Below are 12,421 nucleotides of genomic sequence, written 5' to 3'. Positions count from 1 at the left end.
CTGCTGCTGCCTCCCTGTGCTGGGGATGAGCTTAAGCAGAAGGGGCAGGGGAGGTCCTTGTCCTTGAGCAACCCTCAATGCTATAGGTGAATGGAGAAGAGGGAGGCAGGCTAGGTAGAAATGGAGAGAGGAAATCAAGGCAGTGAAGACCAGAAGAGTAAAGTCTATAGGGATGAAAAGAAGGTGAAAAAGCCCTGTGTTCTTCTTGTTTTGCATAGCATTAAGGACAATAACAGAAGCCCTTTGAGAGCTTTGCTGATCTCCTTCAGCACAGGGACTTGGCAGAAGGCTCAAGGAGGGAGCGTAAGGGGGGAGTGAGGCATGGGAAGGCTATTTGCTTCCATTCCAAACGCTGCTTGCAATCTAACTCCAGAAATGGGTCTTCAAGCTGCACGGAAGCTCAGTAGCATTGCTTACATTGTGTATTTCCTCCTTTAAATAGCTTAGCACCTTTGAAACCTGGCAGGGAGCGTTCTGGGAGCTGGCCCAGGAGGGATGGCTCTGCCCTGGGTCCTGCCTCATCCTCTGTGTCATCATTAGACATCATCTCCTACCAAACAGGTGTGAGAGCCATCCCATGGCTGGCCCCAAGGCATATTTACCATTGAAGGGCTGCTTTGCACTCATGTCAGTGGTACAAGGGAGCAGGGAAAAGGCAGGGATGCAGAGCAGTGGGTTGACACGCAGAGTCTTGGGTCTCATGTAAGACACAGTCCTGCTGGTGCAGCCTCATTACTGAGGTTAATTATCCTCCCTGCTGTGCTCTGGTGCTTCCAGTTTCTACGCTGCATGGCACAGATGTATGTGGGGTGTAAAAGTATCCAGGAGGCAGCTTGCTTTGCCTTGGAGGGCCTTGGTGCTTATTGCCTGTTTACCCCGCTTTAACCCCCAAGTACGAGTATCAGTGAGAAACTGAGATTTACCAGGCAGAGAGGAATCCAGATGCAACCTGGCCTATTTTCAAGTCAGCAGCAGCTGGGAAGAGGTGTCCCTGTCTAATTATTTCCCTGGGAATCAAAGGCAATGGAGTTTGTTTGGTCTTGGTAACAAATCAATCACTTCTGAGGTATGATGTGCAGACAGACAGAGGGAAGCAGCCGGTGTCCTCAGCTGTGCATGTGTGCTGCAGTCTGGCTTCGTTCTGGAATGGGAAGCTGCTGGGATCCCTGGTTTCATGTCAGGGCCATTCCTCTCCCAAAGGCATCACAGGAGGCTCCTCGGAAGCATCATGAGAACTGCTGCCCCTGCAGATATGGAATAACCTGTGATTTCCAGAGAGCTTCACTTGTCCTCTCCTGGGGCTGTTGCCCACATGGTTGACGTAAGTTCAGAGTAGTTTTGGGTTCACAAAGCCTCCCCGTCAGTGTCCTTGAGTCTGCTGCAAAGGCAGAAGCTTTCTCTGTGCTCCTGTATGAGAGCTGCAGTACGTGGCTCTTGATGGGGTTCTGTCTCCTGATCATTGCCCATGAGTAGCACAGGGTGGCTTGTGGTCCAGCACACCAACCCAACTCCTCTTCTGGCCCTGTCACTGGGGGGAGCAGGTGGTGTATGACTGTTCTGGCCACATATGGTTTCTGGGGCGGTCAGGGGGGGGCTTCGCTGTTGTTGGGTACTGATAAGATTAGGTTTTGGGGTACTTTGATTGATCATCTTGAAGCACTTGCAGCTGGATGAGGGCAAAATACAATTCCTTGTCTTTATGTGTATTAAGACCCATTTAATGTGAATGTCTAATTAACACCCAGGAGAAAAAGAACTATTTGCTAAGAGAGAAAAAGTCTTCACACAATTCCCTGCAGGAACACTCAGTGCTGCCCACAACAACTTTGTTTTAAATAAAGAAGGGTTTTATGGCTGGCTCCTCATCCAAACCTACTGACATTTTGCCTTTCAGAGTGTACTCAGCAGCCTTCAAATGCCGATTGTGCCTGTTTCTAACCTAGGAGTGCCCATGCTTGGGTCCTGTATGTGCTACCTCCATATACCACTATCATCCCTGTCCCTGCAGGAAGACACTCAAGTTCAAGTTGCCACCTCCTTCACAAGGGGTATTGCCTCATTCAATGGTTCAGCCACGACAAACACAGGGCAGAGGAGGTGTTAGGGGTGAATGGGAGAGGCTGTGTTGAGCACTCATCTTTATTGCTGCAATCCTTCCTCTGCTGCAATGGTTCTTTAACTTTTTATGTGTTCATCCCAAAAGCAAGTAATAAAAAAATTCCATTATTGGGCAAAGACAAGGAAGAAAACGATACTGGGGTAATAAGGGAGCAGAGAAAGTGTGGCCCCATCAAAGGCTGTGCTGGCACCATGAAGACTGGCAGCTGTAGGATTAACCCTTTCTCATATAACTCAGGAGAAACCATAAACCACTGACACCAGCTCAGCCTCAGTGGCCTCTGTATAAGCCTAAGCACCACATTATTCTTCCCCCCCAGAGCACTCTTGCTTGATGCATTGAAATGCATACGTGCCTGTGAAACAGCTGTGTGCTTGAGCACATCTGTAATGCCCTTTGCAGGGTCTGCTTATCTAAGCTGTGCCTCTCAGAGCATTTAGAAAGGGAAACATCAGAATAGAGAGGCTTCCACAGTGGGAGCTATAGAGAAAGTATTCAGGCAATCAGGGTGTCTGGAGACAGTGCCAGTTAGGAAAGGCAGCAGAGCACCTCTTGTGCTTATAGACATTCGTGGCACTTTGTAGTGCCTAGTCTGGTGCTGCAGGGATTGTGCAAACTGTTACTTTATGCAGGGTAAAACTGAATGTTTTACTCCTCAGAATAGCCCCAAGGTAAAGATAAACAAGTACTTTTCCCAGCTGAGTCCCTTAACCACAGCCTGGGAGACTCCTAAATGGCTAGTTTTGCTTGCTCTTGCTCCATGCCAATGTGCATCCATGAGACAGTGAGTCCCTCCCTCTGAGCCAGGGTCCTCCAGCAAACCTTTGGAGGAAGCAGCTGAAAGGAAAGAGCAGGAGGAGGATGCTGGGCACCCCTCTGGCCAGGAGAGAGGAGGATGTGATTGGAGGAGAGGAGGGCACATCCAGACTGAGAGCACTCTGCATTTCCAGGCTTCTGAAAGTCCCCACCAGGTCCTCTGGCATGGGGCTGGGTTGTTCATGCATGGATGGTCTCCTCAGGCACACTTTGTTGGAGTCTTCCACACATCATAAAGAACCAAGAAAACGCAAACAGTTGACCTGGGAGTGCTTTGCTGTCCTGTTTCTTCTTCTAATAGGCTGTGTCTTAAAAGCAGGGTTGAATGGTGTTCAGTGAGGAGCTAACGTGGCCTACGGTCATATACCATATAAGCACAGTATTCATTCATATACATAGAGGTAAATAGTTGTGTGTTGTTCATAGTGGCACTTTCCACCAAGGGGCTAAGTACACGTAGAAATACATCAGTACTTCAGCTTTGTTATACCAGTAGTTTAAAATATCTATTTCAGCTAATGTAGAGACAGAGTCAAAGAGACTGATCAACAGGCAGGGGAAAACAGATCTGTCAAATATTGCTTTGCAGTTCATCTGATAAAGGAAATACATAATGTGTAAACCCTGTGTCTCATCAGGCTGAGTCACATTTGTACAAGGAGCTCTGCTTCTCCCGTCCCTCACACTGTTATTTCCCCTATAACATCACTTACCTCTGACGTAAGCCAGTATAAGAAAGGTCAGGACAATGGTTTTTGCCTGTAGCAAGAGAGGACGTGTTAACCTACTCTAACAAGTCTGGACAACTGGAGAACATATTTATAAATGTATTTATAAAGATAAAGCTATCTCCAAACTTTCCATTCATTGCACTATTGTCAAATCTAAGAAGCTAAGACGACTGAAACCTACCAGCCTGGAAAAGCAGGGAGACCTAACACTGTTGCAGTGACCTGCACATGGATGGTGCTGCACTCACCAGGATGGAGTTGCTGACGCTCTGCTTTGAGAGTGACCCCCTTGACTATGAGCTCCTTCTCAGTCTGTAGTCAAAAGAGCCTTCTCATGAACTGAGTCTCTAAGCAGGGAGTAACTATGCAACTGGATAAGTAAAAGCCAAACAGCTTTCACTGCTCATTGCCCAACGCATGTTCTCCAGCATCTAATAGGGTTGGATGGATGCGTTCCCTCCCAACATCTTGGTCATGGGAGAAGATGCTCTGTAGGCTATGGGTTGAAAGTCAGCCAAAGCTGGAAGGTCTTGGGCAATAGGAGGGCTTCAGGGTGGGCCCGCAAGAATGTTTCCACTGGCACTATCTCATGTGCACCACCTTCAATCTGTCTGAGGTTCACCTGAAAGGGAAGGTATACCCAGCCCAGACCTGGTTGCAGATGTTTGCAACTGGCCTGGAGTCTGCTTTGGTGTTTTTTCTGGGTTAAGGCCAGTGATTTGGCTCATGACCTTCAGCCTCAAGAGGTTGGGCTCAGACCTGGGTCAGCTTTTCCAGCCATTCAGGAACTCACAAAAGTTGATGTCCCATATCAGACTACCTGCACTTACCCTAGCTTTGGCCTGAGCTTTCAAGAAGAGGTTTGGATAGGGACTGTGGTGTTTGGTTTGCATCGCGCTGCCAAAGAATATCCTGTCATTATATGGAATCACTGAAAACTTAAATAGAATTCCTAAACCCCTTCTCCTTTCCCAAAGCTTTTTGCTGCTCTTAAGGTGTTAGTGAGCAGCTCCAGACTCCTGCAGCAGAACCTGCAGGATTGAGTGGTCTTGGCAGAGTAAGCTGCAAAGGGCATTGTGTTTAATAAAAGGACTGAACTTCACAGTGGCCTTCCCTGTGTCTTGAAGTGAGATTTGGTCTTTGGATGTTAAGTGCTGGGCCGATGAGCATGGAAAACACAACTTCGCTTCCTGTGTCCCTCTGGCAGTGAGCAGGCAGGCACTTTTTTCCCACCCTGGGACGCTCAGGGCAGATTCCCTGTGGATTCCTATTGTCCTTTCTAAGGAGGCATGATTTGCAGCGGTGCTGGGTGCCTGCAGGGGCCGTCCTGGTGGCTCAGCACCACTGAGAATCAGGCTGGGGGGTCCCGGCAAGGGCAGAGGCAGGGGCAGGGGGAGCAGGGCAGGGGGCAAAGAAGAGCATCGGTGCTCGCTGATGCTCAAGCACAGGCCTTCCAATGGAGGGACCTGCCGAAGGGGGAGGGCTCTGGGCCCCCACAGGTGAAACTGCACAGAGTCACAGTTAATCATCATCATCATCGTCGTCGTCATCATCATCGTCATCATCGTCATCATCATCATCGTCATCATCATCATCGTCATCGTCGTCGTCATCATCATCATCATCTTCGGTATTTATCTTCCCCGAAAGCACATCTTCTATCCAGTCCTCCAGCTCCTCTGCTGTGGGCAGGTCATCATCATCTCTGATGTCCATCCAGATGCTGTCAGCCTGCAGGGACAGGTCATGGGGAGTTAGTCACCCTCAGAGACACAGGCAAGAGATTCACTGCTGCTGTGGATGCAGGGGTGGCGTTGACATTAGCTCCCTCTCTGCCACAGCCTGCAGGCAGGCTCAGCCATAGTCTCTCTGCCTACACCCTGGGATTACCACTTCCCCCTGAGGTGCTGTTGCTTCTGACTAGGGGCAGTGGGACGGGTCAATGGGTTCACATGAGTGTGTGGTGCTGTTTGACCTGCGTTGGGTATGTGCCTGCTGCCTGTTCCTCTCCTGCAGCAAGAGCATTGTCCACCTGATGCACTGTCTTCACCCTGTCTGGCCAGATGTGTGGACTCCAAGTCTACATAAAGAGAGCATAAAGAGAACTATGCCAGCTCCTCCTGCATCACCCCAGCTCACAGGACATCACAGCATTCCCCTTCATCCTTCCTTCCTTCCAGAGCCCTTCTGGCACCTCTTGCTTTGAGCCTTTACACCCTGCTGTCAGCAGCAACCCTTCTCCCCAGCCTCTGTTACTATCCTCTTTGCCTCAGGATGTTGCTCTGGACTCTCCACATGTGATGGTGGTTCCTTCTCTTTGAAGAGCCTTTCATCACATATCTCAACCATGCTCTAGCTGAAGAATGGTGAAAAACACGGATGCCCTGGAATGCAGGTCCCCCCTGATCTTTCTCTCCAGCTGTCTGCATTACTTCTATAACTGGGTAGAACAGATGAGGCAGAATTCAGTAAGAAGATGCTGTTTAAATTGTGGCTGCTACTCAGGGACAGGAAGCATAGCTTAGATGGTCCCTGAGGCCTGGAAATGCAAGGTTTTCTCTCTGCTTTGCTATAGGTTTCTTAGGTAAATGCCTGGGTAAGCCTCTTTTCCTTCGCTGTCTCCCCTCCATAAAACAGGATCAGCATCCTGTTTTGCAGAGGTGCTGTGAGGTTATCTCAGTCAGTGTTTAATGTTGCAGAAGCAAGTGCTTTTCATATCTCATAAGACAAATACCTGCTTTTGGAAATGCATCTAGCGCAAATACAGCCCCAATTTGCACTGGGTGCAAATGCATCCCTGTCTGTGGTACTCAGTTCTCTTCGGTTTATGGCTTGCTAAAAGGCTGGACCAATTTGTGCTCAAGAAAAGTTGTTTCTCCCTTATAATATTTGTTTTCCTTCTAAACCACTAAAACTGCAATAAAAAAGAGCCACAAAGAGGCATGCAGCTCTTGCTTCATACAAATGATCTCGTCCTCAACCTCAGGACTGTTCTTGAGGCAAAACCTGACACCTTTAACTCATGGGAGCTGGAGTGGGCCCATTGCACCTCGAGAAGATGCTGTGCACATACATAAAGCAGCATGGTGCAGAGCACCATGGCCCTAATCCTGAGCCAGTCCGACGTGACAGAGCAGTGGAGACTGCTGGGAGCTGTGGTGTTTGTATTGGCAGGCTCTTAGAGGAGTGATGGGGTCACAGGGGTTATGTCCACCGAAGCCAAGCACAGTGTTTGTTTTTACTCCGTTGTGTAAGCTCCACTTTGTACCTGTGTAACTTGGCTCAATGCGGTGATGTAACACTGGAATCACGAAGTGAGCTCAGTGTTTGGTTTAGATAGCACCCTCCAACCCAGAACTTTCTTCAATCTCTCTCTTGAGGAATAGAAAACAGGCTTAAGAGGAATTAAAGAAAAAATGCAAATAATATAATCAGCCACCTGAAACACTGACTGTATCAAAGGTAATGCATGAGTTGTGACAGGTTTCTGAGTGACTGCTGGATAATATGGCATATGTTCCTGCCTAATACCGCTTTCTATAGAGTTCTCTTGCCACTGACAATCCTACTTTCATGAATTCCTTCAATGGTGCTGTGACATGACTTAAATGTGGAGCACTGCAGTAAACATAACGCAGGGAGATACAGTGGACTAGTAATAAAAGGAAAAGACTGGAATACATGAGCTCTCTTTCTATCTTGTCTGTTCATTTCTCCCATGATCTTAGGTTTCAGATGTTACCTGGGCCTTTTTTGCCTTTTGCCTCTCCCTTCATAAATTTCTAACAAGCCTTCACCCACTGGGTACTTACTCTCTAGGGGTACATCCGCTTTCTGCATCACACCAGTGCTTTGCTTTCCCTACCATGCCCCCCATCTCGCAGCATTTGCTGGGACAGGAGGCACAATCGTGCAGTACACCCTTGCTGCCCCTCTTTCCCTGGGAAACTACAGGAGAGAGTGCAGAGGAGCCAGGAACAAGGTCACTGGTGAGGTCATGACCAGCTCTCAGCCCCAACCCTGGGTCCTTCCCTGCTCTCTCCTAATGAAACATCAGTTTCCCATGCGGTTGAAACGTCAGACACGAAGTCAAGCACCAAATTACAACCACTTCAGCAGTGATTTATGCTTCCAGAGACACTCACACCCACACGGGTCCATTTTAAAGAGATTAAAACACGCAGCACTTCACCATCAAATATAAGCCTAGGGAATAAGCCAGCCAGGCCGCTGGATGGTATGGAAACCCTTCACTGCCATGGGGTGTGGGGCAGACACATACCCGCTTCCCACCCAAATCCCTGCATGGCAGTGGCTGAGGAGGATGAATCCCAGTATAGCCCCTTTGCCACAGCAGGATCCCTCTGTTACCAGTTTATGTCATAGTCTTATTAAAGCTGTGTATTTGTTTAGGGTTTTTTCCAAGCTATGTGGTTTCTCCCTATCATCTGTTTGGGACCAGCTTTCCCTCCTACATTCAAGCTGTGCTGTTCTGCTGCTGCTGCAAAAACACCCTCCTTCTGCCCTGATCACGACTTGCTTTCCCCCCTACATGCACACTTTTCCTCCACAAACCCACCCAGGTTCAGTCAGACTGAAGCCCTGGAGCTCGACGTCGGAGGTGTTATGAACGCTGCACATGGGAATGGTGAGCTCTTTACACTCTTTCCTTGGGGAAAAAGCGTGTTCTGCTTGCATTTAACAGCAAAAATCCCACAGATTCCAGCAGTCCTCAGATCCTGTCCTTTCTAACACCCTCATTTTGGGATCGCTGGATTTCCTGGGCACATGCTACTCACATCTGTGACGTTCACCACCCCGATCTGTGGCTTGAACAGGTCGATCTTGAAGGTCTTCTCCCAGTAGGTGATGAGCTGCAGGAGTGAGAAACAAAGCTCAGGAAGGGGTGTCTGGATTAACAAATGCCTGTTGCATTAATGCACCTGGGAGAGGCTGAAGACAAGCTTGACCTGCCTCATATGGCAAAGGAAAGTGCCGGTTCTGGAGATGTTCCCAGGACACCTCCTTCACTGGGGGCAGACCTGAGCAAGCAGCTCTCAAGGATCACCCATTGCCCAGTTCTTCCCTATTCCAAATTCCCTGGGGAAATCCCTGTGCTCATGCACACACCACCACACCAACCCCCCCATCCATGAGTTAAACCAGGAAAGGCAAGGAGCCCCTGCCACTCACCAGAGGGAAGTCATCGGGGTCAATCCAGACAATGCTCAGGTCGGGATTATCGGTGTTGTCCCTGGCAACCTGCTTCAGGACTTCCAGGAACTCAAACCCATCTGAAAGGATACATGAAGTGCTGCAGCTCTCTCCTGCAAACACCCAGGCACTTCTTGCTTTGAGGGGGGTTCAACTTCCCTCTCCCCTCTGTGCACAGAGGGTTGGTCATAGAGCTCATTAAAACGCTGTCTCCCAGCCCTTTCTTCTGATAATAAGGCTTTTAATGTTGAGCATCCTCCCCGGGTATTGAAATTAGTTACACATGAATTAAGTCTCATAAGCCTTCTGCAGAGTGGAACAATGATACTGTTGTGGCGAGGGAGCAAACTTAGCCCCTAAGAGGCCAAAGCTTTTTGGCACACTGATGCATGAGAAGCACCGATGCTATGACTTTCCAGGAGCTGATGCCCATGGGTTTCCCACATGCCCATCACAAACCCAGCCACTAGCACTTTCCTGGAGCCACACAGCAAGATGGGAACAGAGTTAGGGACAAATCCTGGTGCTAAGGTGAAGGGGATGACATTTCTTTTGCAGCCAGCCATTCATTTATACTCAGAACTTGGATCCTGGCTAGCACACCCACTAGTGTAGAAACCCAGAAGCACCCCAGCTCCCTATCCCAGCCTGGGCACTGGGCTCCACAGTGCAAACAAAGCACAGGAAACTGCACTTCTTGAGTGATGGAGAGTGACACAAGGAGGAAAAAAGCCTCCTACCTGGGTCATCTTCTTCTGCGAAGGCCACGATGTGAATTCCCTCCATGTCATCCTCCTGGAAACAACAGAACTATTACTGATGGGCCAGGGAGGGAGGACAGAGTCCGACAGGGAAGTTGTGGGCTGCCTTCAAGAGAACAGGATGATGGCAAGACACTGAGGTCAGGCTGAGCTGTGGAGGTATTAGGTTCTAAAGCAGGTAGTTTGGGTAGTGTTGCTGAAATCCTTCAGCTAAAAATGAGATGGGTACCATGATGGCAAACGCAAAGGAGCAGTGTGGGGTGGTGTGGGGAAAAGCTTGCCTGCAGAGAAGTTCGAGAGCTCTCTAGCATGGGAATATGGGCTCACCCTCCATGCCTGAGGTCAACTACCCTCATAAGTTTGCAGCTTTCAGGGAATGGTTTGCAGGGAAACAAATCTTAGAATCACAGAATCCCAGAATGGTTTGGGTTGGAAAGGACCTTAAGATCATCCAGTTCCAACCCCCTGCCATGGGCAGGGATGCCTCACTCTAGACCATGACACCCAAAGCTGTGTCCAACCTGGCCTTGAACTCTGCCAGGGATGGAGCATTCACCACTTCTTTGGGCAACCTGTGCCAGCGCCTCACCATGCTCACAGTAAAGAACTTCTTCCTTATATCCAACCTGAAGCATCTGTCACCACTCTCAACTCCCGAATGTGCTCCTTCAGGGCCAGGAAAGGAGGTTTCTTCACAATGGAAGAGCTAAGGTGGCTTAGTTTGGCCCCTTTTGGGAGGTGAAGGGTCTCTGCTTTAGGTGAGGGTTTCCACAACCAGCAAGGGGAATTCAGGGCTCCAGTGTGTGCAGGTTCAGAAATAATGGGCTGGTGGACTGCTTTTCTCCATGAGACATGTAAGTAGTGAGTAATGATATTGGCAAAGGCCAATGGATCTACTGCCTGGTTCATCATCTGCCTGCTATGAATGTCATCTCTGAATTATCCCACAGATCAGCTTCGCCTTCCTCACCCGCTGCCAGTCACAGTTTCCATTTCAATTGGTTTTAATGCAAGAAAAAATTCCCATCTAAATGCTAATTCCTTTTCCCTTCTGAGCCCAGAGGTGACAAAGCCACCATCAAAACCTGAAAGGAACTCCCCCCACAAAAAAACCCTGAAAGATTAAGTGGAAAACATTATCTTTAAAAACAATAGCGGATGCTGGGCCTTTGTTGGTGTCTCCAGGGAATACATTTTCACTGGGGCATTCTGGGCAGATCTACTTGGGATTCAGACCACTTGCAGCTGGAAAAATCAACACTGTTGTTTTTTTCTCCGTTGTCAGAGAGAAAAGTAGAATATACATATATGTGTGATATATTTATATATATAGCTATATAACGTAGCTGTATTCTGACCTCCAAGGCAGTAAACAAAATGAGGGTAACCCCAGTGAAGGCATTGATGTTTTGAACTTGCAGCGAGATCAAAATCCGTCCCATTGTCTCCTGTAGGTACAAGTCCCCCGCTCATAGTAGAGACAAGCTCTGTATTCCCAGGCTGCTAGTAAAGCAAACATCCCACCACCGACAATTCCCACTTTCCCTAAGGTTCAGTATGAAAGCAAAACCACTCCTTGTGAAAGCTGGTCCCACTGCAGCCCCATGAGGAAACTTGGAGGGACCTCAGTGGATGTGGGAAGCCATCATCTACACATAATCTGTATTTCCAAGCCAAATGAAAAGCTCTTATGCCCAAGTGACTCATAACTCCTGCTTCAGTGTTATTACCTCTCGTCTTGTTGCGTTAAAGACTCCCAAGGTTTTTGTTGCTTTGGAATCCCTCAGCATTTCCTGTTCCACAACCAAGGAACGAGGCAACTGAATGCTGTTATAAATGTGATGAGCTTTTTGAAGGAATGATTGCATCTTCCTTAGCATCTGTGAAGCACCGCTCCAGCTTTGCTTTTCAGCATTTAGCTGCCATTCGAAGGGCCCTGACTGGCTATTGACCTTGTGCTCATCCACACCAAAGGGATCATTTGTTATATATGATTTTTCTTTCATTTTCACCCATCCACTGTTTCCCACCCTTGCAGACCAGGAGAGTCCTCTGTGTGTGATTGGTGCCAAACTGCTGCTTAGTTCTTCACAGTCTCTCACTTACAGCTTGCTCACACTGTGAGAAGCACAATCAATACACGGTTTGCTCTGTAATCTCTATAATTAACTGAACTGCCTGCCCTCGCTTGCATTTTGAGTTGTACAATTGCTCTGGTACAATTTCCATGAATCATCTGTTCAATGCAATCATAGAATCATAGCATCAACTCACTTGGAAAAGACCTTTAAGGCCATCAAGTCCAACCTTTACTCCAGCACTGCCAAGGCCACCAATAACCCATGGCACTGAGGGCCTCGTCTGCACAGTGTGTGAACACTTGCAGGAACGGTGACTCCAGCACTGCCCTGGGCAGCTTGTTCCAATGGCTGGTAACAGTGAGGAGACCACTGAAACCATGCCACCAGCAGCAGTGATGCCCATAAAATGAGATGGATCATCCTTGGGAAGGATGCTCTCCATACCTATGTCACAGCCACTAAAGCAGCAAAACTTGGCACACTTGGTTAGCTTTCCCTGTCCCACCTGTGGAGCAAACAGCACCCAGCTCAGCTGTCCACTGCTGCTAAGCAAAGCAGCAGTGAGACCTGGGCTTCACAGCCAATGCTTTCCCTTCTTCCCAAAGCAAGCAAAGAGGCTTTGCTCACAAGGAAAGAAAGATAATGTTGTTCCCAGCCAGAGACTGGAGCTCTGGAGCAGCGGTTTCTTGTTGGAAGCTA

The 12,421-nt window shown here is 48.5% G+C and overlaps 1 protein-coding gene across 1 annotated transcript in view; it reads right to left on the bottom strand.

The window, feature by feature from the left end:
* Positions 1–3,746: 3,746 nt before the first annotated feature.
* Positions 3,747–12,421, bottom strand: part of CASQ2 (calsequestrin 2) — a 31,920-nt gene continuing 23,245 nt past the window's right edge. Inside the window, exons 8-11 of the mRNA XM_061365602.1 lie at positions 9,621–9,675; positions 8,860–8,960; positions 8,466–8,540; positions 3,747–5,397 (exon numbers count right to left, since the gene is read on the bottom strand). Of these exons, the coding sequence (XP_061221586.1) occupies positions 5,188–5,397; positions 8,466–8,540; positions 8,860–8,960; positions 9,621–9,675 (441 nt within the window). The 3' untranslated portion in view covers positions 3,747–5,187. The remainder of the gene's footprint in view (positions 5,398–8,465; positions 8,541–8,859; positions 8,961–9,620; positions 9,676–12,421) is intronic.

Source organism: Neopsephotus bourkii, unplaced genomic scaffold (assembly GCF_033783945.1).
Source record: "Neopsephotus bourkii isolate Nb327-2 ecotype Australia unplaced genomic scaffold, CSIRO-AGI_Nbou_v1 NB_1287, whole genome shotgun sequence".
In the NCBI taxonomy this organism is placed as follows: domain Eukaryota; kingdom Metazoa; phylum Chordata; class Aves; order Psittaciformes; family Psittacidae; genus Neopsephotus; species Neopsephotus bourkii.
The sequence above is the reverse complement of the archived record's forward strand: the minus strand, read 5'-3'. Positions and strand labels throughout refer to the sequence as shown.